This window comes from Nerophis ophidion, linkage group LG01, assembly GCF_033978795.1.
Source record: "Nerophis ophidion isolate RoL-2023_Sa linkage group LG01, RoL_Noph_v1.0, whole genome shotgun sequence".
NCBI classification, from domain to species: domain Eukaryota; kingdom Metazoa; phylum Chordata; class Actinopteri; order Syngnathiformes; family Syngnathidae; genus Nerophis; species Nerophis ophidion.
Window position 1 is genome coordinate 32554406 of NC_084611.1, and position 25886 is coordinate 32580291.

At 44.0% G+C, this 25886-nt stretch overlaps 3 protein-coding genes across 4 annotated transcripts in view; 2 read left to right on the plus strand and 1 right to left on the minus strand.

Moving 5' to 3' along the window:
- The first annotated feature begins 3197 nt into the window (after nt 1-3197).
- Nucleotides 3198-5840, plus strand: LOC133553151 (macrophage-expressed gene 1 protein-like). The gene is made up of 2 exons (XM_061901027.1): nt 3198-3695; nt 3803-5840. The coding sequence occupies exons 1-2, from the start codon at nt 3237-3239 to the stop codon at nt 5477-5479; spliced, it is 2136 nt and encodes a 711-aa protein (XP_061757011.1). The 5' UTR covers nt 3198-3236; the 3' UTR covers nt 5480-5840.
- A 401-nt stretch (nt 5841-6241) lies between these two features.
- On the plus strand, nt 6242-8861 carry prf1.5 (perforin 1.5). Its single transcript, XM_061901040.1, has 5 exons — nt 6242-6561; nt 6743-7006; nt 7084-7355; nt 7482-7623; nt 7699-8861. The coding sequence occupies exons 2-5, from the start codon at nt 6749-6751 to the stop codon at nt 8584-8586; spliced, it is 1560 nt and encodes a 519-aa protein (XP_061757024.1). The 5' UTR covers nt 6242-6561; nt 6743-6748; the 3' UTR covers nt 8587-8861.
- Nucleotides 8862-8902: 41 nt separating this feature from the next.
- smarcad1a (SWI/SNF-related, matrix-associated actin-dependent regulator of chromatin, subfamily a, containing DEAD/H box 1 a) overlaps nt 8903-25886 on the minus strand; it is a 33879-nt gene continuing 16895 nt past the window's right edge. For both annotated transcript variants that reach the window (XM_061901020.1, XM_061901014.1), the window contains exons 11-23: nt 24647-24746; nt 23371-23430; nt 23172-23247; nt 22952-23087; nt 22749-22880; nt 21879-21974; nt 21615-21732; nt 21412-21527; nt 21111-21299; nt 20917-21035; nt 16314-16496; nt 16105-16214; nt 8903-9778 (exon numbers count right to left, since the gene is read on the minus strand). In XM_061901020.1, coding sequence (XP_061757004.1) covers nt 9717-9778; nt 16105-16214; nt 16314-16496; nt 20917-21035; nt 21111-21299; nt 21412-21527; nt 21615-21732; nt 21879-21974; nt 22749-22880; nt 22952-23087; nt 23172-23247; nt 23371-23430; nt 24647-24746 — 1497 coding nt within the window. In that variant the 3' untranslated portion in view covers nt 8903-9716. The remainder of the gene's footprint in view (nt 9779-16104; nt 16215-16313; nt 16497-20916; nt 21036-21110; nt 21300-21411; nt 21528-21614; nt 21733-21878; nt 21975-22748; nt 22881-22951; nt 23088-23171; nt 23248-23370; nt 23431-24646; nt 24747-25886) is intronic.

The following is a 25886-nucleotide window of genomic DNA, read 5'->3' on the forward strand; positions in this document are numbered from 1 at the left end:
GTCAATAATGAATAAAGCATAACATGTTCTGGACCAAAAATCACTTCATTGTCACAACGTGGTGAGGGATGTTTTGTCTGGGTTTTTTCTGTTTTGTGAATTTCATGTTTTAGTTTGAAAAGTAACTCTCCTCTCCTTTCAGGTCACTTGCCCTTCCTTTTGTGTCATAAGTCTGATGTCGTCCCTGATACCTGATTGTTTCCACCTGTTCCCCATTACCCCCACATGTCTTATAAGCCCACGCCTCCCTTTGTTCTGTGCCAGAATGTCTCGTACATTTCCAGCCTCATGCCCAAGCCTTGTCTCGTCTTGCTTTGACTATCCTGATCCTGAATTCCTTGTTGGTATTTTGAGTTTCCTTTTTTCCTCCTCTGCAGTGTGATTTTTTGTTATAATTTGCAGTCGACGTGGTAAATTTCAGTTTATTCTTACAGTTCCTGCTTTTCCTCAATTTTTTGAGTGAATTTTTGTTAACTATTTTTGTAGATCAGAAACAGTGTAGAAGTTGTATCGTCATCGTTTCCCACTCCTTTTGGAGCGTTTTTTGTTATTCATAAATGTCAAAGTTGTATTCAGCGCTAAGTATAGTTCGCGATTGAGATTTTTGTTTCCTCCTTTCAGAGTGATTTTCGGTTTTTCCCTTTTTGTGGAACCTTTTCGGCTAGCTGTCAGATATAGCCATTGTTGTATTGCCCTGACTCTGGAGGTGAAAAAGTAACATTCAAAATAAAAGCCTGCCGGATTGTTCTCCACTCTGCATCTTAGTCCTATTCTTGATCAATTCCTGACATTCACATTCTCTACTGCTCGCTGTTACCGTATTTGCGTTATATGGAGAAACAACTACAAATTTGCGCTTCATTCACTAACTGTGTTACAAAAAAAATCAATTAGAAAAATACATAATGTTGGATATAAAGAACAAACAAACCCTTTTTTTACCGAATCACAAATATTGAAATTCAATTATTTGGTGCATTTGCAATCAGCTAAAATTATGTATAAAGCAAACTATAATCAGCGACCCAAGAATGTACAACAATTGTTCTTAACAAAAGAGGAGAAATTTCACCTAAGAGGAAAATCTAAATTAAAACATTTGTATCCTCGTACATTTAAAACCTTTACCATATCCGTAAATGGGATTAAATTATGGGATGGATTAACCAAAGAAATCAAACAAAGCAGCAATATGATTCAGTTTAAGAGACTGTTCAAACTACAAGTGTTAACAAAAAACACAGAACAAGAATTATGATGAACATCTTGAACCCTTGTTTTTTCTTTTGAGATAAAGACCATTTATGCATTTAATAATTGTTTACTTACTATGGTTTATTCATTATTTATTGATTCACTGTTCGGTTACAGAGAACAAGAAAATGGGATAAAATTGCTATGGTATTGAGTGGGGGCGTGGCCTGCGGACCTGCAGCAAGGTGGGGCGTGCCAAGGGCCGGCTCCGAGATCGGCGACAGGTGCGTAGATAGCCCACCTGGGCGTGTTTATCTGAACACCTGTCACTCTATAAAAGGGCAGCAGCCGGAAAGGAAGAGGTTGGAGAAGTTGGAATTAATGGTGGAGAGTAGGATTGGGTATCGGGTATCGGGTATCGATTGGAACCGGGACTAACTTTCCGATTCTCCCGGAATCGTTCAAAAGATTAAATTTCGATTCCTAGTTTCGATACCCAGTCCGGGGACCGGAAAAAAAGAATAAGTCCGCCGACCGGAAGAAGAAGCCGCTGAACACCAACGAAGAAGCGCCCACCGCCGGAAGTGTTAGCATAGCCGAGCCTATGTAGCCGAGCGAGTCAGTCAAGCATGGATAGCGGGCGTCGCGGTCAAAAGTGTGGATTTATTTTACTAAAAAAAATGAAATATCGGCGAAATTTAACAAGTGCGACAGGACTGTTTCGTGCTTAGGGGGTGCACGTCGAACATGATGAAGCACCTCCGAGTTCATGGAGTTCAAATAAATGCGTGTCCCGTCTTCGACGCGCTGCGCCGACCGTCCTCCTCTGCCTCTTCCTCTGGCTCCGGCTCCGATGCCCAGCCTGGCACCTCGGTGACTGCACTGCAGTCCGAATCCGGTAAGTAAAACAATATATAAGCAATAAATAATGTGTTTTGCGCCAACGTTGAGGCAGCAAACAGATTAGCCCGCAAATTTTTTCATTGACAATTTACAACCTGCTAGCCAGGCTCCGCGATGTGCTCAGCGTACTCCGTTCACCGTAGCGGCAATGGGGAAGATGTCGGTGCCACAGACGGAAGAGTGCCACAGAATGGTAACTGCACACATAGTCAAAAGACTGCATCCCTTTTCAGAGGTGGAATCTCCAACATTTAGGTTAGTTAAGCAATAACGTTAGAGCTAAGCTAATTGATACTGGGCTAAACAGTAACAGCAACATTACATGTTTGTTTATGTTTGCAGGGATATGGTGAAAACTCTCAACCCAAAATACATACCACCTTCCAGGGACTACCTGGCAAACACATTGGTCCCGGTACATGGTACAAGAAGAATTGGAATAGAGAATCGTAAGGAATCGGAATCAAAACAAAGAATCGGAATCGTTCGAATTCAAACGATACCCAACCCTAGTCGAGAGAGAACTGGAGCACGAGCACGAGTGGAGGGCTGAAAAGCAACCTGAGGAGCGACACCATCACGAGAGGCGACTGTTGAAAAGCAGAATGATAGATTTCTTGAAAAATAAAACAAATCACAAAACCGTCAAGCCTGTCATGTCCGTCCTTGGTGGTCCGAAGAACCCAGAGGTGCAAGACCTCCACAAGTATGAAAAGAGGTAGGATTAAATAGGCTCTGCTTCTTTCTACTCCTTTTCGGACGTGCTGTAATAAAATAACAGGAAATATGTGATGCATTACATGGTAATTGTATGCATGTTCAAAATAAACTGAAACTGAACTAAAATCTTTACCCTCACTTATCAGAGAAAACGCAGGTAAACATTATCTGCTTTATTGGACGGTAATTGTATGCATGTTCAAAATAAACTGAAACTAAACTCAAATATTTACCCTCACTTGTCAGAGAAAACTCAGGTAAACATTACCTGCTTTATTGGACTTGAAAGCAAACCAAAAGCGAAACCTAATAACCAAGCACAAGTTCCTGAAAAGAACATCCCCTTTTTGATATGACTAATAAAAAGAAGGAACTCCTTTTGACTCTTTTGTTCAGTAGTCCTTGCATGCATTTCAGACATGTTCAAGATGAAAGCACCAGTGACTCTCCTGTGGTTCTCTCTTCTTCATCTAGGTTTGTCAATTCCTGTGGGGCGCCCGGGAAACTGGCTAAGACAATGTCGAGCCTCCACAAACCTCTCCATCACAGCCTTAGAGGTGCTACCGGGCGGCGGCTGGGATAATCTACGAAACATCGATATGGGCCGGGTCATGAACCTCAGCTACTTCCAGTGCCAGACTACCGAGGACGGGCTCTACCTCATCCCAGATGAAGTGTTTGTTATACCTAACAAAGAGACGAGAGTGGAAACTAACTCAGAGATAATGAGCTCCTGGCAGGTGCAGCAAAGCTCGACAGCTCGCAGCATGAATGCTGAAGCGTCTTTTTCTTCTCTGCTAAATGGAAAATACTCCTCTGAGAATCAAAGGATGAAAATCCATCAGGTCCAAGACTCTTCAAATGGAACCAGAGTGCAGGTGACGTAGAAACTTGTATTTTTGTTGATGCAGTATAAAGGTTTATACCACAATGTTATGAACTATTATACAAAAACATTCTAACATGTATTTTATTTGACTTTAAGGTGCGTAACCACATCTACACCATTAAGGCTTATCCGGACTTCAACCTTGATTCCCGTTTTGCTCAGCAAGCCAAGGAGATAGCGGATGCTATAGAAAATAACCAAACCAGGAATGCAGACTATCTTTCAGAGAAGATGGTTCTGGACTTTGGGACCCATGTCATCACCAGTGTGGACGCCGGGGCTACTTTGGTGGAGGAGGACTACCTCCGCTCCTCATATGTGTCGGACACCGTGTCAGGAAATTACAGCGTCAAAGCCTTAGCTGGCCTGAACTTTTTCGATAAGCTCAAGTTTGACATTAGCAGCCAAAACACACAACAGAGCTCATTGCTTCAGACATATCAGTCAAATATTCAATATTCTCTTACTCAAAGCCACGGCGGTGCACCTTTCTATCCTGGCATCACTCTGCAGAAGTGGCAGGAAAGTACCAGAAACAACATGGTTGCTATTGATCGGCAAGGATTACCCCTTCACTACTTTATCAATGAAAACTCCTTGCCTGACCTGCCACAGCCGACAGTTGCCAAAATTGCTAAATCAGTCAGTAAAGCCATCCAGCGCTATTACAAGGTCAACACTCGCCCTGGCTGTATCGACGTCAACTCCCAGAACTTCAACCTCCAAGCCAACATAGATGACGATTCTTGTGAGGGCCCCGCTACAAACCTCAGTTTTGGTGGTGTCTACCAGGAGTGTAATCCCATCTCCCAAAACGCAGGGCCACTATGTGATGCCCTGGCTCAGAAAAACCCTCATACAGGTGCCTTTTCCTGTAAGCCACCTTACTCGCCCACTTTACTGAGATCAGAAGTGAGACAGCAAGCTTATACCGCGTATGAATGTCACGATCAGCGGTACTCATGTGGGATCTTTCACATGTTCAATTGCCATCGCCAAGTGTGTCAGGATAACACTCACGTACGCACAGCTCACATAAACACCGTTTGGTGTTCAGTCAATGGCAATGCCCCTGATAACTCTGGGTATCTGTTCGGAGGGGTTTATAGCCCGTCCCAAGTGAACCCCATCACCAACGCAAAAAGTTGCCCATCAAAATTCCTTCCACTAAAGTTTCTCTCAGATGGCCAAGTAATCTGCGTGAGTAATGACTACGAATTTGGTTTCAGATATTCTGTACCATTCGGGGGTTTTTTCAGCTGTCAGTCAGAGAACCCCATGGCCGGGCAACAAAGTCGCTGCCCCCCCAAGTTCAGTCAACACCTTGCTGCAGTCAGTGATGGCTGTGAAATCCTCTACTGTGTCCAGTCGAGACGGTTCACCGGTGGGCAGCTGCTTCCAATTAACCTCCCCCCTTTCACCAGAGCACCACTTGTCAGCTTGCAAGCAACCAACACGGTCATGGTGATGACGGAGGGCGAAAAAAGCTGGGTTAGAGTCGGACTAACCAAGACGTGGAAACTGGCCAACCAGGAGGATTTTCAAGAGATTTACAAAAGCTTTAACTCGGACCAGAGTCAGATGTCCACCGGGGAAAAGGCAGGGGTAGCATTTGGAGTGATGGGCATGATGGCGCTGGTGCTCGTGGGAGTGGTGTTCTTGGTGAAAAGACGTCGAAGAGGGCTGTCCGGGACGACGGTGAGGCGAGGTTACGTGGAAATACTTCAAGAGGAAGTTGAGAGCGATGAAGGGGGAGATAGCGTTACTGGTTGAGAACGATTGAAATGTTAAGTGACAACTGTTGACATATTTCTTTTATGGCTCCGGTGTGTGAATGTGATGGTGAATGGTTGTCTGTCTCTCTTTGTCGACACTGTGATGAGGTGGCGACTTGTCCAGGGTGTAACACGCGTGGATCCTACCCCAGCCCCCCTCGCTCTCATAAGGGACAAGCAGTAGAAGATTGATGGATGTTGTTTAAAGACTTTTGAAAAGCTGTACTTTCACTTTTTATTTCAATAGCATAGTTCAGACTCTATACTGTATATCATACCCGATATTAAAGACAATCGTGTGAATGGCTTGAAGTCTTGGACTAAATAAATAAATCTGAGATTTCTTTCACATATTTTAATCTTGCTGTCTTTCTGTCAAAGGACTAATAAAGTGCATCCATAATGATAAAAACAAATCCACAATGTTAACATAACTGCGGCTGTATAGGTAACCTTGTTAGTCATTTAGAAAATAAATTACACTTTCCGGGGAGTAATTATGTGTTTTTTTAAATATAGACTGACTCAATTTGCAGGGTTTGAGCGTGAAGAGAAATGTTTAACTTAAAAAGCAACCTAGACACTGGCTGAAGTGACCTCATGGTTATGGTAAGGTTGAAAGCACACAGACATATAGGTACACAAACACACTGACACACACACACGACACTTCCTCCTGCACGCACACATTTCCAGTAAATGTGCAGTTGTCCATCTTGCTCTTCAAACAATAAAAGATTCACCCTCCCCCCTCACATGCACATACACAGCTGCAAGAGACTAGGGCGATCTTGAACATGAAAAAAAAACAGCTCACGCTGAGGAAATTGGAACAGCCTCAGGGGGCGAAAGAGAGAGAGAGGCACGAAAAAGCCCTGACCCATAAAGTCCCTCCTTGGTGTTTTTCAAACAACGGACCACAGACAAAAGTGAGCCATCCGCTGGAATCTCGGCCAGTCTGCAGCTTTATGTCCAGCACGACCGAAAGTTTAAACAGGCCCTTTGTAGGCTGGCGCCATCGAGACTTTGGAGGAATTTCTGCACAGATTTGTCGAAAGGGAGGATAAGACATAAACTGAGGTAGGTGTGGACAGTCTCATCAAGTATTTTGGGGTATTTTTCACAACATCTGTGGCAGGATTACATGCTCCAGTTTTTCAAGACCTAAGGATTAGAGACTGATGTTTGACCACTGTGCGACTGTAATCAAAAGTAAACAAGAAAGACTTCTTTAAATACAGTTTGTTCACCTGACATTTAGGTAACCATGCCTGCCAAAGTATTCCATACAAGCCGCTTTGTCTTGTGGGCGTTGGCATTGTCGCTCAGCAACGTTTGGTCCTGTCGACTTGGCTCTTCGACAGAGTGTGAGAAAGCCGCCTTCATTCCCGGCTACAATCTCGCCGGGGAGGGTTTTGATGTGGTCCGGATGCGTCGGACGGGGGCGTATGTGATTAACGTCAAAGCTCATCTGGTCAACAATCACACGTGCACACTGTGTCCGAACCGCTTCCACGATGGACAGGTGACTACTGCCAAACAGGGCAACTCAAATCAAATGTGTCATTGTTCTTACCCCCCCCACCTTATTTTCATCTTCAGATTCAGAAGCTCCCAGCTGCTGTGCTTGACTGGCGTCCTTTCAGCCGCTGTAGCAAGCAGCTTTCCAGTGCCCTCCACCATTCGGTGGATTCACTTCTGCGCAGCTCGAGTTCGCTGGTAAACAACAACTGGGGCGTAGGTTTGAGCCTCGATAACATCGGAAAGGCAGTGCTGGGAGGGAGTCGCTCGGAAATGGCCAAATTTGCTCGCTCGCAGCACAGCGTGGACAAGGCCACATTTGCCATTCATGAAATCAGTTGCACTTACTACAGGTAAGTGAGAATGAACGGATAAGAGGAATCGAAGCATATTTATCGACACAAGGCAATCCGTTTCCTGCTTATTCATTTATGATAGATAACATTCCAAGTATGCTGACCTCCACATTATCATTTCAGCTATAGGGTGGCTGACCACCCCCAGCTGAGCGCAGAGTTCACAAAACATCTGAGGAGACTCCCACAGAGTCTTAATACAACCCGAAGCAGAGCCCTGTACAGACGGCTGATCGACACTTACGGCACACACTACATACACCAGGTCAGATCCTAATAAAGTCCCAGACTGTTTTGATTTTGTTTCAGCAATCAAATAATGTTTGATTGTATTTCTAAGGTTCAACTTGGTGGCAAGGTTAGGCGAATCACGGCGTTCAGAACCTGCCTTGCCACACTGAAGGGATTTTCCGAGTCGGAGATCAAAAACTGCCTGAATGCTGAACTCCGCATGGCCTTGGGTTTCCTCCCTGCTAATGCATCTTTCTCCAACAAATGCGATGACGTCTTAAAGGGCAACATGAGTATGGGCTTCTATCAGGGTTTCATGACCCATAAGATTGAGGTTATTGGAGGGGAGAAGTACTTTCCGGACATCCTTTACCAGCAGGACCCTTCCGATGCCTACCACAGTTGGATGAACAGCCTCCAAAACAACCCAGACGTGGTATCCTACGGGATTTTCCCCTTGCACCACCTAGTGGAGGATTCTCAGATAAGCACTAACCTAAGGGAGATTATCTCGGAATACATCCAGGAGAACAAGCTACAGGAGGATCACTTTGGCTTCAAGAACTGTTCCCCGACTCCCAACCTGGACCACAACTGCTGTCCTCTGCGGGCTGGCCGAGGGACACTCAAACTGGAAATCCACAGAGCGGCAGGCCTCAAAGCAGACACCTTCACCAAAACAGATGCTTATGTGAAGATTTTCTACAACGGCATGTACGAGGAGACGGAGACAGTCATGGACAACAACGACCCCGTGTGGAACACCACCTATTACTTTGGCTCGGTGGAGCTTGGGCGAGAGTTGAGGTTTGAAGTGTGGGATAGAGATGTTCTGTACAACGATGTGGCGGGCAGATGCCTTATCTTTCCTGAGCGAGGAACTCATTCTCTCAGCTGTCAGCTGAGCAAAGGTGTTTTATACTTTTCCTACACCATTAAATGTGACGCTCACTTGACAGGCTTCAGGTGTGGACGCTACTCCCCCAATGTAGAGTAGTTAACTGGATTCTCGAGTTGACTTGGTACTTTCTTCTCGAAGTAGTATATTGAGCTAACGGGTTTACTTGGAATACAACAAAACATACCTTACACTTACCTTATATGTTTTTTTTTATCCATATTATTCCTACAATGGATTTTTTAAAAGTTACTTTCATATCCTGTACATCCGACTCACTTTAACGATAACATGTACAAGCTTATAGTGCAATGTAAAATGATTCGGAATGCCTAAATTGTCTTTTCAGTAATCAAAATAAATCTCTTATGGAACAGTGTGGTGGTCAATATACAATTACAAAGAAAATTATGCATTTACTTCAAAGTTATTTTATTAAACGTAACCAATTCTAATTGACAAATAAAAAACAAACATACACATTTGAAAATGATTTACAAAAAGGGTAACACTTGCCACATATTAGGCATCAGTCATACAGTACAACAATTATGCAAACGTGCATTATCTATTGGTTCCATACCTTTGCTTTGTTCCGTTTCACAATAAACACCACCACCACCGGGTGTTCTCTACTTTGCAAGAAACTACTTATATCAATCCGTTTTCAAATTTTAAGAGTAATGGATAGTCACTCCACTTTGTTCTCTTGCTAAAAGCATTGAACAAAGTGGACTAATTGTGCCCTCTGGTGGCCAACAAAAGCCAAAATGTGGTTAAACCTCATGTTGAGTAAAATAGTTGGTCACTCTTAAAGACAGACTGACAATAAGTATTTGCAAGGTTATGCTTCCAAACTGTACACATATGTAATACTGTTGGACTGAAACCAAAGTTATTGAACAAAGCTTTGGGCTGTGGATCAAGTTTCATGGCCAATTAAAACAATTCTAAGTTGCATTACTACCAGTTTGAGGTCTGAAAGTGAAAGCTTGAATCTTTTGCCTACCATCAGAAAACAGCAAAATTACATTCTTTGTTTAGCCTTCAACACAATTTAAATTGTATTTGTTGTACAACACAAGGTTGGCATGTACAAACAGGCACAAGTGTGGTCATCAGATATTTTTTTATGTTCAGTGTATGTTTAAAACTCAAGCCTGCCCTGGATCCGAGATGGCTTTGAAAAAGTTTGCTTTCAAGTCATTTCGTTTCATGCATTTGAATTATCACAGTCCCAGTGAGGCTTTGAGCAATGATGCCATGTCTTCAGGTATGGTCCCCTCATCACCTAAAAAACATTAAGTTTTCATATTTTCATACATTTGTGTCACAAAGGTCGCATTAAGCTTGAAACTTTCACACAACATTCATTATCAACACAGCATTCAACTATGTTTTTCAAAGGCTTTGTATACAAAACATTTTTACATCCCTCATGATTGTTTTATTGAAATTGCATTTTAGGGACAGTAACGCAATCAAATGACTGAATCTGCAACAATGCTAGGAAGCTCCACTTCAGCCAGTATGGACTTTTAATGTACCGGTACTAAAAAAGATGTCCAAACTATGTCCAAGAATGTCTAAACTAACTGTTGCCCTTTGTCTGCATTGCTTTAGTAAAAAGAAAAATTTTGGGGGAGATTTCTCACTCAGCTTTTGAATGACAAGTAGTCATATTGGAAAAGAAAAGCATATCACCTGACACAGAAGTGATGTGGGTACTGTTCGGCTCGTTGGAGTAAAATATATATTTTAGTAGTTTTTTTTGCACATTTGTGCTTGAGGTGGACACTTTGAGGTCTGAGCAATGCGTTCAATTTGTACTCGGAAGTCAAAATCTCTCATTCAACTAGGAACGCCCGCCGAGGTCGGATTTCCTACACTGAAAGTCGGAGAGACTCCTCACTACCCTGGAGTTGGCTTTCAAAGATGGGTGCTCTGGGTGTAAACAATACGGGTGTTAAAAAAAAAAAAAAAAAAAAAAAAGAAGGATTTTCGAATTAATCACTTATATTTAACGTTTCTTAATCGATAAAAAAATCAAAATCAAAAATCAATCTTTTCCCTTGGGCAAATAATATTGTTGATGAAGATGATCATATCTACATATCTGTACAGAGTTGCTTTAAAAGAAGAAGCTACTTTTCTTGCCTTATTTGTATATGACCTTATTAAATGTTTGGGAAGCATTTTTTCCCAAACAAAACCAGATTTTTTTAAAGCGATATAGAAATTCATTAGAGCGGTTTGTTTTTTAGAAGAATGTAGTTAATCATGGAACTGACACCCGATATTTTTAAAAAAGTATTGATTTTGGATCAAGAATTGCTTTGAATTGAATCGATACCCCCAAGAATCGAATTGACTCAAATCATGTGGTCTCTAAAGATTCACAGCTCTAAGTAGACAAAAATTGAAGCTCCAGTAATACTCGTTAATAGCGCTTCTGACTAGAATGTCGCACTAAATCAGCCATAAATGAAATATTGTTGGACGTACATCTAGTATATATGGTAATATATGGTAACGGTCTGTGGTAAATGCGTAATACATCGCTGGTAATGGCGTCTTTATGTTTCCTTTTCATCCACCGTGTTTGAAGGTGGAGAAGGGAGCGCATAATTGTCCAGAAGCTGTTTAAATTCAGATATGTAGAGCACAAGAATAGCTTTCGTGGATGTGGCAATTTTGATTTATGACTCATAACCAGGCCCGGCCACCAGGCGAGCGCCTGGTGGCCGGGCCTGTTCCCATGGGGCCCGGCCGGGCACAGCCCGAAGAGGCAACGTGGGTCACCCCTCCAATGGGCTCACCACCCATAGCAGGGGCCATAGAGGTCGGGTGCATTGTGAGCTGGGCAACAGCCGAAGGCAGGGCACTTGGCGGTCCGATCCTCGGCTACAGAAGCTAGCTCTTGGGACGTGGAACGTCACCTCACTGGGGGGGAAAGAGCCTGAGCTAGTGCGCGAAGTCGAAAAATTCCGGCTGGATATAGTCGGACTCACTTCGACGCACAGCAAGGGCTCTGGAACCACTTCTCTCGAGAGGGATTGGACCCTCTTCCACTCTGGCGTTGCCGGCAGTGAGAGGCGACGGGCTGGGGTGGCAATTCTTGTTTCCCCCCGGCTCAAAGCCTGTACGTTGGAGTTCAACCCGTTGGACGAAAGGGTAGCCTCCCTCCGCCTTCAGGTGGGGGGACGGGTCCTGACTGTTTGTGCTTATGCACCAAACAGCAGTTCAGAGTACCCACCCTTTTTGGGAACGCTCGAGGGAGTACTGGAAAGTGCTCCCCCGGGTGATTCCCTTGTCCTACTGGGAGACTTCAACGCTCACGTTGGCAACGACAGTGAAACCTGGAGAGGCGTGATTGGGAAGAATGGCCGCCCGGATCTGAACCCGAGTGGTGTTTTGTTATTGGACTTTTGTGCTCGTCACAGTTTGTCCATAACAAACACCATGTTCAAACATAAGGGTGTCCATATGTGCACTTGGCACCAGGACACCCTAGGCCGCAGTTCCATGATCGACTTTGTAGTTGTGTCATCGGATTTGCGGCCTCATGTTATGGACACTCGGGTGAAGAGAGGGGCGGAGCTTTCTACCGATCACCACCTGGTGGTGAGTTGGCTGCGATGGTGGGGGAGGATGCCGGACAGACCTGGGAGGCCCAAACGCATTGTGAGGGTCTGCTGGGAACGTCTGGCAGAGTCTCCTGTCAGACAAAGTTTCAATTCCCACCTCCGGACGAACTTTGAACATGTCACGAGGGAGGTGCTGGACATTGAGTCCGAGTGGACCATGTTCCGCACCTCTATTGTCGAGGCGGCAGATCGGAGCTGTGGCCGCAAGGTAGTTGGTGCCTGTCGGGGCGGCAATCCTAAAACCCCTTGGTGGACACCAGCGGTGAGGGATGCCGTCAAGCTGAAGAAGGAGTCCTATCGGGTCCTTTTGGCTCATAGGACTCCGGAGGCAGTGGACAGGTACCGACAGGCCAAGCGGTGTGCAGCTTCAGCGGTCGCGGAGGCAAAAACTCGGACATGGGAAGAGTTCGGGGAAGCTATGGAAAACGACTTCCGGACGGCTTCGAAGCGATTCTGGACCACCGTCCGCCGCCTCAGGAAGGGGAAGCAGTGCACTATCAACACCGTGTATGGTACGGATGGTGTTCTGCTGACCTCGACTGCGGATGTTGTGGACAGGTGGAAGGAATACTTCGAAGACCTCCTCAATCCCACCAACACGTCTTCCTATGAGGAAGCAGTGCCTGGGGAATCTGTGGTGGACTCTCCTATTTCTGGGGCTGAGGTCGCTGAGGTAGTTAAAAAGCTCCTCGGTGGCAAAGCCCCAGGGGTGGACGAGATCCGCCCGGAGTTCCTTAAGGCTCTGGATGCTGTGGGGCTGTCTTGGTTGACAAGACTTTGCAGCATCGCGTGGACATCGGGGACGGTACCTCTGGATTGGCAGACCGGGGTGGTGGTTCCTCTCTTTAAGAAGGGGGACCGGAGGGTGTGTTCCAACTATCGTGGGATCACACTCCTCAGCCTTCCCGGTAAGGTTTATTCAGGTGTACTGGAGAGGAGGCTACGTCGGATAGTCGAACCTCGGATTCAGGAGGAACAGTGTGGTTTTCGTCCTGGTCGTGGAACTGTGGACCAGCTCTATACTCTCGGCAGGGTTCTTGAGGGTGCATGGGAGTTTGCCCAACCAGTCTACATGTGCTTTGTGGACTTGGAGAAGGCATTCGACCGTGTCCCTCGGGAAGTCCTGTGGGGAGTGCTCAGAGAGTATGGGGTATCGGACTGTCTTATTGTGGCGGTCCGTTCCCTGTACGATCAGTGCCAGAGCTTGGTCCGCATTGCCGGCAGTAAGTCGAACACATTTCCAGTGAGGGTTGGACTCCGCCAAGGCTGTCCTTTGTCACCGATTCTGTTCATAACTTTTATGGACAGAATTTCTAGGCGCAGTCAAGGCGTTGAGGGGTTCCGGTTTGGTAACCGCAGGATTAGGTCTCTGCTTTTTGCAGATGATGTGGTCCTGATGGCTTCATCTGACCGGGATCTTCAGCTCTCGCTGGATCGGTTCGCAGCCGAGTGTGAAGCGACCGGAATGAGAATCAGCACCTCCAAGTCCGAGTCCATGGTTCTCGCCCGGAAAAGGGTGGAGTGCCATCTCCGGGTTGGAGAGGAGACCCTGCCCCAAGTGGAGGAGTTCAAGTACCTAGGAGTCTTGTTCACGAGTGAGGGAAGAGTGGATCGTGAGATCAACAGGCGGATCGGTGCGGCGTCTTCAGTAATGCGGACGTTGTACCGGTCCGTTGTGGTGAAGAAGGAGCTGAGCCGGAAGGCAAAGCTCTCAATTTACCGGTCGATCTACGTTCCCATCCTCACCTATGGTCATGAGCTTTGGGTCATGACCGAAAGGATAAGATCACGGGTACAAGCGGCCGAAATGAGTTTCCTCCGCCGTGTGGCGGGTCTCTCCCTTAGAGATAGGGTGAGAAGCTCTGCCATCCGGGAGGAACTCAAAGTAAAGCCGCTGCTCCTTCACATCGAGAGGAGCCAGATGAGGTGGTTCGGGCATCTGGTCAGGATGCCACCCGAACGCCTCCCTAGGGAGGTGTTTAGGGCACGTCCAACCGGTAGGAGGCCACGGGGAAGACCCAGGACACGTTGGGAAGACTATGTCTCCCGGCTGGCCTGGGAACGCCTCGGAATCCCCCGGGAAGAGCTAGACGAAGTGGCTGGGGAGAGGGAAGTCTGGATTTCCCTGCTTAGGCTGTTGCCCCCGCGACCCGACCTCGGATAAGCGGAAGATGATGGATGGATGGATGGACTCATAACCCTGCTGTGACGTCATTCCAAGCTTCAACTTCCAACTTCTGAGGTTAATGTAACGCACCATGAGTCCTGGAGGCATGCAGGCAGCCCATTTGAAAATAGGGCAGGACGGGCGGCTCAAGTGAGGGCGCTGCTCCATGGAAGTAAGTAAAACATTTAGTTTTGGTGGGAGCAGTTGTGTGTCCCCCTGTAAATTTCACCAAATTTTTCAGTCACATTACGTCAATACCCGCGTTGTTCCGCATTAAAATAGTAGATTCCATATTTATTTGCTAATTCTGTCCACCATTTCGTTAACACTGAAATCTTAGGGTCCTACGGTCCAAACTGATGAGTAACACGAAGAAAAAAAAACATTATCCGAACGACACATACTCTGAATCGTGTCAGGCCCTAAAGCGGTTCCATTGCGAACACAAATTGTATAAAATACCTAATAATAATATAAGAAAATATTGTATTGGAAATAGGGCACATCGAATATACTTGATATATCGCGGGTTTGTCTTTGCAATATATAAAATGACTATATCGTGATATTCGAGTATACGTTCTTACACAGTTGCTTTTAGCTGCGGGCATTACACCACAGGCGTTTCTCACTCTCTTGTCTCTGCTTCTCACAGAGAGGTAAAACAAGCGCACCTTCTCACATACGTCACATACTGTCGCGCATGCAACGTCACTCGCCCTCGCGGAGCAGAGAGGTAGCTGCATGGTAACATTAGCTGTTGTGCTAGCGGTGTGGAGAGAGTGATAAGACGAGAGAGAGAAGGTGCGAATCTGGTAAAAATTAAGGAAAAATAATTAATTCCCAAGAAAAACAGCACGGGGTGCATCGTCTAGCAGTGGTTTGGCTTCAAGCGGGAATATGTGGCGGAAAAAGCGTTTTTACAAAAAGTAGCAGCATTACTAATGTAGCATCATTTGAAAAGTCACCCGCTAGAGAATTAAGAGTGCTTGAAACTCCGCATGTCAACATCTCTGCCCGGTGCCACACCAACAAAATGCCAAAGCAACTATTTCCAGATCAACACCGTATGAAAAAAATAGTCAACAACAGAAGGAGATAATGTCCGCAGTAACCTACCACATAGCGAAGGACATACACTATTTTATTTCCTATTATTCAGCTAATTTTTATTTGACAGTTATTGAAATGTCTTGTGTGACATCATGCACAAAAGTGCACTTTTTCTGTTTTTAACTATTGTAGTGGCGTTCTGTACAAAAAGTGCAGTTTAATGACATCATGCACAAAAGTGCACTTATAGCTTGTTTTAAAATGTCTCAGACAATCTTGCAATGTCTGTTTTGAAAATTATATTAATGTTTGTGCCACTGTTTACTAACTGTTTAATAAATAGAGTTTTGGAAAAACTGACTTATTTGTGATTTCCCTCTCTGCATGAAAGTTAAAAATTAGCATCTTTTAATGCAGTATGAAAAAGAATGTTTTTAATGTAGACACATAGAATCATCAAACTGCTGTGATTATATGCATCAAGTGTAAATTTAAGGCTGAACCAAAAATATCGAGATATATATCAAGTATCGTGACATGGCCTAAAAATATCGAGATATTAATAAAAAGCCATATCGCCTAGCCCTAATTGGAAAGCGTTTATTAGTTGAAGTGAACAACAAATCCGGTGATTGTGTCTTCTTGAGTGGAGGCCAGTATTTGAGAAAATATGGTATTTCAGCTGCAATGTAGATTTTGACTAAGCTTTACCATGGAAATATGAGGTGAAAATTGTGTGTGTAAGCTTACTCTGTTCAGCAGCTGTCATGTCCCGCTCCAATTTGAGCTTCTTCTGACCCAGCTGCAGTATACCGTCCTCGATGCTGTCCTTACTGATCATCTTAATGACCTTTACAGTCCTGGCACAAATCAAACGGGTGCATTTAGTGTTGTAAATATTTCATTTGGCCAACAGTGATATTGTGTAGAAAAAACTGAGTAAAAATGCTTTTTTGTACCTGGTCTGACCAACACGGTGACACCGGTCCTCGGCCTGCTTGTCGTTATATGGGTTCCAGTCTATGTCGTGCAAGATGACAACGTTGGCCGATGTGAGGTTGATGCCGAGGCCACCGGCGCGGGTTGACAGCAGGAAGATAAATATATCGCTGTCTGTGTTGAACTCGTCTATAAGAAAGATCCTGCGGGACAAAAGGCATCATGAAACATATTTTCTAAAACTAAAAAAACACAAAACCAGTGAAGGAAGTTGGCACGTAAATAAAAACAGAATACAACAATTTTCAAATCCTTTTCAACCTATACTCATTTGAATACACTGCAAAGACGGGATACTTAACGTTCGAACTGGTAAACTTTGTTATTATTTGCAAATATTAGCTCATTTGGAATTTGATGCCTGCAACATCTTTCAAAAAAGCTGGCAGGAGTGGCAAAAAAAACTGAGAATGTTGAGGAATGCTCATCAAAAACTTATTTGGAACATCTCACAGGTGAACAGGCTAATTAGGAACAGTGGGTTCCATGATTGGGTATAATAGATGGATAGTACTTTATTCCCTTCAGGAGCGTTCCTTCAGGAAAATTTAAAATTCCAGCAGCAGTGTACAGAGTTGAGATAAATTGAACAGTAAAAAGTAAATAATGGGGTTGTAATAGAAACAAAATAGAAAAATATTACAATAGGAATAAAAATAAAAAGCAACAATGAGAATAAAAATATACCAGTAAAATAAGAATATAACAAGAGAAACTAGGCAGTAGTGACCATGTTATGAAAACGTACTGCACTGTTATTGTTTTGCATCCCCTGTCATCCGAGTACCCCCCACCCCTCTCCCCAGAGAGAAGTTGTACAGTCTAATGGCGCGTGGGACAAAGGAGTTTTTGAGTCCATTAATCCTGGACTTGGGATGGAGCAGTCTAGCACTGAACAGGCTCCTCTGGCTACTGATAACGCTATGCACAGGGTGACTGGCATCATCCAGGATGCTCAGTTGTTTGTCCACAGTCCTCTTCTCTGCCACCGTCACCAGTGAGTCCAGTTTCATTTCGATTGTAGAACCGGCCCGCCTGATCAGTTTCTCAAGTCTGGAACTGTCCTTCTTAGATGTACTGCCCCCCCAGCACACTACCATGTAGAACAGAACACTGGCAACCTCAGACTGGTAGTACATCCACAGCAGTTTTCAACAAATGTTGAAGGAGTACAGCCTGCTCCGTCCTCTCCTGTACAATTGGTCCGTGTTAACAGTCCAGTCCAGCTTATTGTCCACCCAAACCCCAAGGTACTTGAATGAGTCCACGGTCTGTACCGCGACTCCTTTGATCATAATCCGTAATATCGCTAAAATTCGCTCCATTTTGTCCACTAACGACGCTGTACCATGCGTTATCCATGCGTTTGTTACGTCTCATCTCGATTACTGTAACATATTATTTTCGGGTCTCCCCATGCCTAGCATTAAACGACTACAGTTCAGGGTTTCCCACACATTAATTTATTTGTGGCGGCCCGCCACGAAAGAATTACGGCTGCCAAAAAAATATATATATATATATATATATATATTTTTTTTTTCCGGCTTTTGACTCGCTCAACCGCTCATAAAAGCAATGGGACTCTTGTCTGTGAATGGAGCTTGTAGTTACATATTATATAAATATGTAAAAATTATATAAATATGTACATAAAGTGTTGTAATTATATTCCAACACCGCGTTCTTCTTGGTCATTGCCGCCGCTGACACCGCCCCCCTACCCAGCCCCAGCCGCCCGACCACACCACCACAAATAGATGCCTGACCCGTGGGAAACACTGCAGTTGGTACAAAATGCGGCTGCTAGACTTTTGACAAGAACAAGAAAGTTTGATCATATTACGCCTATACTGGCTCACCTGCACTGGCTTCCTGTACACTTAAGATGTGACTTTAAGGTTTTACTACTCACGTATAAAATAATACACAGTCTAGCTCCAGCCTATCTTGCCGATTGTATTGTACCATATGTCCCGGCAAGAAATGTGCGTTCAAAGGACTCTGGCCTATTAGTGATTCCCAGAGCCCAAAAAAAGTCTGCGGGCTATAGAGCGTTTTCTATTCGGGCTCCAGTACTCTGGAATGCCCTCCCGGTAACAGTTCGAGATGCTACCTCAGTGGAAGCATTTAAGTCTCATCTTAAAAACTCATTTGTATACTCTAGCCTTTGAATAGAACCCCTTTTTAGACCAGTTGATCTGCCGTTTCTTTTCTTTTTGTCCTATGTCACCCCCTCCCCATGGATGAAGTACTGGGTGTCCCGAGTCAGGACCCAGGATGGACTGCTCGCCTGTGTATTGGTTGGGGACATCTCTGCGCTGCTGATCCGCCTCCGCTTGGGATGGTTTCCTGCTGGCTCCACTTTGGACGGGACTCTCGCTACTATATTGGATCCACTTTGGACTTGATTCTCACGGTTACGTTAGATCCACTATGGATTGGACTTTCACAGTATCAAGTTAGATCCGCTCGACATCCATTGCTTTCGGTCCCCTAGGGGGTGGGGGGTTGCCCACATATGCAGTCATCTCCATGGTTTCTCATAGTCATCATTGTCGACGTCCCACTGGGGTGAGTTTTTCCTTGCCATTATGTGGGCCCTACCGAGGATGTCGTGGTTTGTGCAGCCCTTTGAGGCACTTGTGATTTAGGGCTATATAAATAAACATTGATTGATTGATCAAAATAGGTTGTGACCTTGGACTTGACCTCCCAAAGTCAATGAACAGCTCCTTGGTCTTTGACAGATTGAGTTGCAAGAGGTTCCTGTGACACCAGACAGCAAAGTCCCTCACCAGGCTCCGAAACTCCTCCTCTATGCCTTCCCTGATGCACCTGACGATTGCTGTGTCATCCGCATACTTCTGGATGTGACACAGCTCTGAGTTGTAGCAGAAGTCAGTGGTGTACAGGGTGAAGATAAGAGGGGCCAGCACCGTTCCCTGCGGTGCTACGGATCACAGTGTCTGACGTGATGTCCTTCAGTCTGACGTATTACGGCCTATCGGTGAGGTAGTTTGAAATCCAGGCAACCAGGCAGGGGTCCACTCGCATTCTGTCCAGCTTGTCCTGGAGAAGGCTGAGCTGGATAGTATTAAAGGCACTCGAGAAGTCCAGAAACAGGATCCTCACAGTGCTATTTCCCTTATCCAGGTGTCACTGGACTCGGTGCAGCAGGTAAAGGATAGCATCCTCCATACCAACACCTGCCTGGTACGCAAACTGCAGGCTGTCCTGGGCATGTTGCACCTGTGGTCTGAGGAGGCCGAGAAAGAGCCGCTCCATTGTCTTCATTATATGAAAGGTGAGCGCCAATTGTCTGTAGTCGTTCGGCTCACTGGGGCAGTTTTTTTTGGGAACTGGAACGATGCACGACGTCTTCCAGAGCGTGGGCACTCTCCCCAGCTGCAGGCTAATAGAAGGTTCCATGAAATGCTCAGTCATTCACAAACAAGGATGGGGTGAGGGTCACCACTTTGTGAGCAAATGCGTCAGTAAATTGTCAGTTTAAGAACAACATTTTTCAACTGGCTATTACAAGCAATTTAGGGATTTCACAATCTACAGTCCATAATATCATCAAAAGGTTTAGAGAATCTGGAGAAATCACTGCACCTTTGATCCTGCATCTAAGACCGACATCAGTGTAAAGGATATCACCACATGGGCTTAGGAACACTTCAGAAAACCACTATAGGTATCTACAGTTGGTCGCTACATCTGTAAGAACAAGTTAAAACTCTACTATGCAAAAGGAAAGCCATTTATCAACAACACCCAGAACCGCCGCTGGCTTTGCTGGGCCTGAGCTCCTTTAAGATGGACTGGTGCAAAGTGGAAAAGTGTTCTGTGGTCTGATGAGTTCACATTTCAATTTTTTTGGGAAACTGTGGACGTTGTGTCCTCCTGGCCAAGTAGGAAAAGAACCATCCGTATTGTTTTAGGCTCAAAGTTCAAAAGCCAGCATCTGTGATGGTATGGGGGTGTATTAGTGGCCAAGGCATGGCAGCTTACACATCTGTAAAGGCACCATTAATGCTGAGAGGTACATACAGGTTTTGGAGCAACATATGTTGCCATCCAACCAACGTCTTTTTCATGGACGCCCCTGCTTATTTCAGCAAGACAATGTCAAGCCACATTAAACACGTGTTACAACAGCATGGCTTCGTAGTAAGAGTGCAGGTACTAGACTGGCATGGCTGTAGTCCAGACCTGTCCCCCATTGAAAATGTGTGGCGCATTATTAAGCAGAATATACGACAACGGAGACCTCGGACAGTTGAACAACTTAAACTGTACATCAAGCAAGAATGGGTTACTGATTATTTGCAAAAAAAAACAAAAACAAGTTTCTCAGTTTGAACATTAAATATCTTGTCTTTGCAGTATATTCAATTGAATATAAGTTGAAAAGAATTTGCAAATCAATGTATTCTGTTTTCATTTAAGATTTACACAACGTGCCAACTTCACTGGTTTTGGGTTTAGTAAAAATAGAATGTTTAAGGAATTAAAAAGCCTAGAAGCGCAAATGCTTCGAGTGCCTGTCTAGCTGACCTGTCCGCTATTGGTGTAGACCCGTCCAGTCTAACGTAACGATGCTTGAGATGTTTCAGCAGTACCTCCACAATGTCCAGCATCATGGTGAACTGACTGAACAGCACAACCCGATCACCCTGCAAGAATGAGTCAAACGCCATCTTACGTGACCTAAACAACAAATTTGTTGTGCTCAATTGTGTGCAGCTAACCTTCTCCTTGAGTGACACCAGCGTCTCTGTGAGCCAGTGGAACTTCCCAGAGTCGAGGAGCAGATTGTTCTCCAACTGGTAGGAGGTGATGGATGAGTACCGCTGGCAAAGACGATGCAGCTCAAAATCTGACATGACCTCCATGTCCTCTTGGATCAACGCGGCATCTGCTTCTAAGTGAGTTGGCTCCTGAGCAAGAGGAAGAACATCATCTTATAAATTGGGTAACATGAATTATATCTTCACTAATCAATAAAAAGTTCAGACTATATTATGGGTAATATTCAACACTTTCACTAACTTTTAGCATGAGTTTGCTCATGGTTTTGAGCTTCTCTGTGGTGTAGTATTGTCGATGAAGCAGTGGGTGGTTGGCCATCTTCCTTAACTGCATTATCATGTTACTAAGCTCGCGCTCTGCGGGGGAGAAAAAAAAAAAGAAGGTCAAGATATGGGCTTCAATAACCTTTTGGCACACAAACTGGTGCGGTAAATGTGGCTTACTCTCGCATCCGGCGGGAGCTTTGAGCTTTTGCAAAAGACTTTGGTAGAGAACCTGCTGCTTCTCGCTCATGGGGCAGAACTCCACCTTCTCATCTTTGGCAGGCAACTGCCTGAGGACCTGGAAATAGTACAAATTCAATGAAAACTCGAAACCCTGGAAGTTGTGTAATTTGGTAATAAATAACATTGGGGTTTAAGACACTTGCTGTAATCTAGAACTCAACACCACAGATTTGGATGCTAAAGCAATGTTGATTGACTCACCTCATTCTTGACTCTTCTGAGGATGAAGGGTTTCATGATGCGTTTGGCCTGAGAGATGCGATCTTTCTCAAAACGACTTTGCTCCTCGTGAGATTTCTACAGAGAATATGGTTAGATGAGGCAGAAAGCATATAGTCATTTATCACTAAGTTTTCAGGCTTCATCTTTTCTAAATTTGCTGTCATTCAGCAACTTTGTAAATTTGTTTAATTTTTATACAGTGGTACCCCAATTGTCAAGCTTAATAGGTTCAATGACGGAGCTTGGAAGTCAAAACACGTATCTTAAATCAACGTCACCCCCACTGAAATTAACAATAACCAATTTTAAACTGTGATTGGCCCCCTAAAATTTTAAAGTGCAACATACCTTCCAAAAAACCTCAAAAACTAGTAGACAGTAGTTTTATAAAGTAATATTATACAACGTACAGGATTTACTTCATACGGCCGCGGTGCAGTTGATTTTACGTTGGTCCATAGCTACAGCGGCAGTTCATTTCATGGTGCGGGGAGCGAGCATGAGAAGCACCACTTTGAAAGCTAGTAATTTAGGCAATAAACGCAGTTATCTCTGCGTTTAGGCCTCTTGTCCACACGCAAACGCAACATTTTGTCCCCAAAAATGCACACTTTTCAATTGGCCAAGATGAAGAGTTCCAAAACTCTCTTCTTAGCGTATGTGTGTAAACGGTTTAAATGCAGCCTGTACTCATCTGATGATGTCAAAACCGTAACGCTGTCCTATCCAAAGCTCAATATATTAGCAAGTCTCAAGCAGCATGTTGTAATATTTATAATTGCTTTGCTATGGAGTTTATTTTCTGGTCTTTAACTAACACCCCCCCCCGGTATGAAAAAAATAACATACCATAGAAAACATTTTGGAGAGCTCTGTGGTGGAACTGGAGAACAGTGAAGGCATGATGAAGTTGAGGAGTGACATCAGCTCCAAGAGGTTGTTTTGTAAAGGAGTGCCAGTAAGCAGCAAGCGATGTTTAGCCTGAACAGAAAAGAGAATATGTGATGATGGTCAGATGTGGTTAAGGTATCAAAGAGCACCACTGAACTCACGTTAACAGCCATGAGGTGACGGTAGCGCAGTGTTTTCATGTTCTTCAGCATGTGGCCTTCATCAAAGATTGCGTACTTGAGGCGGAGCTTGCGGAACAGACCTCGGTCGCTATCATTCCCTGTGACAAAGTTGTACCTGTAGAGCGTAATGCGAACAGAAAGTGTGAGATGGAGTTGAAGCGCCAAGGTGGGTGTCAAATGTGCTCTTTGAGATGCTCACGTGGTAACAATAACGTTAAATTCAAGCTCTCCGTTGAGGATGTCATACTTGAGGTAACGACGGTCTTCCACAGATCCTACACACAACACAAGACATGTTTTCAAAATTGGTGTCACCGGTTTAGTGAGAACAGGTGCACAAACTTGTTGAAGTAGTTCATTGATAGAAGAAAAAAGGAAAAAGGATTCAACCACCCTACCACAATAAACTATGACTTTCAGACTCGGACACCACAGTTTCAGCTCTCTGCCCCAGTTATCTGTAGAAGAGAAAAATATCTGCGTTATGCAAACTTGTTTTTTGTTTAATGATGGATTCGAAACGAGACAAATCAAGCCGATGGTTTATTTTAGAGCTCACTCTTTGCCCATTTGGTTGCATTGGACCAGTGTTAATAAATAACTGAAAAAATATTAATTATAGTTATTCATTACTTTACCAAAAAAATAGTTTACTTAAACTATATTACTAATTAGCTTCTTTACCTAGTAATTAATTACTAGGTAAAAAAATGCGTTACTTTCATGTACTCAAAGTACATTAGTGCGTGTCTTTAAAAGGCGGTGCCTGTTGCCAAGTGACGTGTGACATCAGTTAGGGCGCAGTCAGAGCAACATTAGCTGTGTTAGCTTAGCAATGACATTTTGTGGGGAGTGACTGACTGGAAGGAGATGTCTCTGACCAGCAGCACCTGCTGTAAGTGGTGGTAGTTAAAACTTATTGAATGTGATTCAGTGGCTCTGTTTAGGCCACCGAAAATTTTCGTCTGAAAATGTCCCTAACTGCATTTTTGACTCTCGGGCAAAATACTTTTATCACTGAAACAGCACTACCGAAACAGGATGTTGTGATGACGTAAGCTAGAAGCACGCAATTGCCTGGAATTAGTATTATTATAAAATATATATAGTATGTTCATAGTTTTATGATCGTTGCACGGCGCTAACCAGGACCCATCAGGAGCAAGGAGGACGTATCTTGCTCAAGGAAACAACGGACGTGACTAGGATGGTAGAAGGTGGGGATTGAACCAGTAACCTTCAGATTGCTGGCACGGCCACTCGCCCACCTTTGCCACGCCGTCCACGTAGTAGTTTGTGTGTACTTACATGTTGTGACCGTGTATTTAAATATTGTGGTGTAATTTTGACTCTCCCTATATACTGTATCACATTAATTTGGAGTTTGGTTGTGGCTGTTGCTTGCAGAAGAAAAGTGTGCTTCTATTTGTGCAGTTGCTGTCCTTTTGATATTGCCTTGTTGACATACACCCACCTCAAAAGTAGTAGCAATAGTAGTACAAATCAAGTTACATAAAATGCAACTATAAAGTGATGTAACATATTACTCGCTACCAAAAAAAGTAATTAGTATGAAAAGGTGTTAGTCCTAACACTGATTATGACTCATAACAAACCCCAGAAAACTTCCAAATAATCAACGTGTGCATGTTTTGTGAGTGTGACGGGTTTTACCAAGTGTAGAAGCAGGCACAGTGATGAGGTGAGGACCCTCTATTCCATTCTCAAATAAATGGGCGAGGAAGGCAATAGCCTGGATCGTTTTCCCCAAACCCTGAGCAGATAAAGGGGTAGGGGATTACTGAGCGAGTCAGCCAGATTATAATAGGAACAAGTCAAAAACAAAGACTTTTAGGGAGTTGAAACCAGTGACAGTGCAATGAGGTTCAGGCTGCCTTCAGGTGCACACAGGTGCAGTGCTGGCTGCCTCACCTTATGACTTTTCTCTGCAGATTTTTATTCGAATCTGCAAGAATAACTGTCATACACTTATATGAAATACATTGCACAGGTTAGGGCTGGGAAATTTATAGTTTTGATCTTAATTTAGATTTGGGCTTTTCACTTATCTAAAAATATTATTTAAAAAAAATGGCCTGCATCACGTGCATGAAAATTCCTGAGCTTGTAATAGTAAAACACAAGAGTGAGCATATGAATGAAAAAGATATGTCTACTAGAAGTTAGGATCTCACCATGGTTGCTACTTTTCATTTGACAAAGACCTAACAAGCCTAATCAATAATAAAAAACTAAACTCTGCAAAAACATGTTAATGCAGAAATTGTATGGCCTAACATAACCGTGGACCGTACTACAGAATTGGGCAATAAAATGGAATACGCTGACCAATGCCCAATATCACAGAAATTGACATAAATGAGTGAAATGCTGTCATTGTGAGGAGAAGGAACATTTGTTTGGAAAATTATGTGTCCCGGACCGCTCATTAGTCCCTGAAACACTCAACTGCCCCGTCCTGAACTAAACCACTTGAAACATCGACTAAACTATGAAGCTAAAGCTAGCAGGAGCAATTCATATACACACAACACATCTGCTTGTATTGTTGTAACAACATTGTCTATGTAACATTCGAACAGGACAGCAGTCGAAACTTGAGGCTATCTTTTTTCCCCTTCAAGCTCAGAACAACAATGCACTTCCCCCCCCTTCACAATAACAGCGATGTGTGTAACTTCCATGCAGACTGTGCTAACATGATAAAGGTTTTAAAAAAAGTATCTTACACAAGCATAATATACGTAAAACACTTACAGAGACATTTATACAATGATTATGCCTTGGCTTATAATATTGGTCAAAAATGTCCAAAGATGTATTGCACCAACGAATGTGAAGATTTTATCAAATTAAATTTATGACAGAAAAAGCAGACACTTGATGGTGGTAA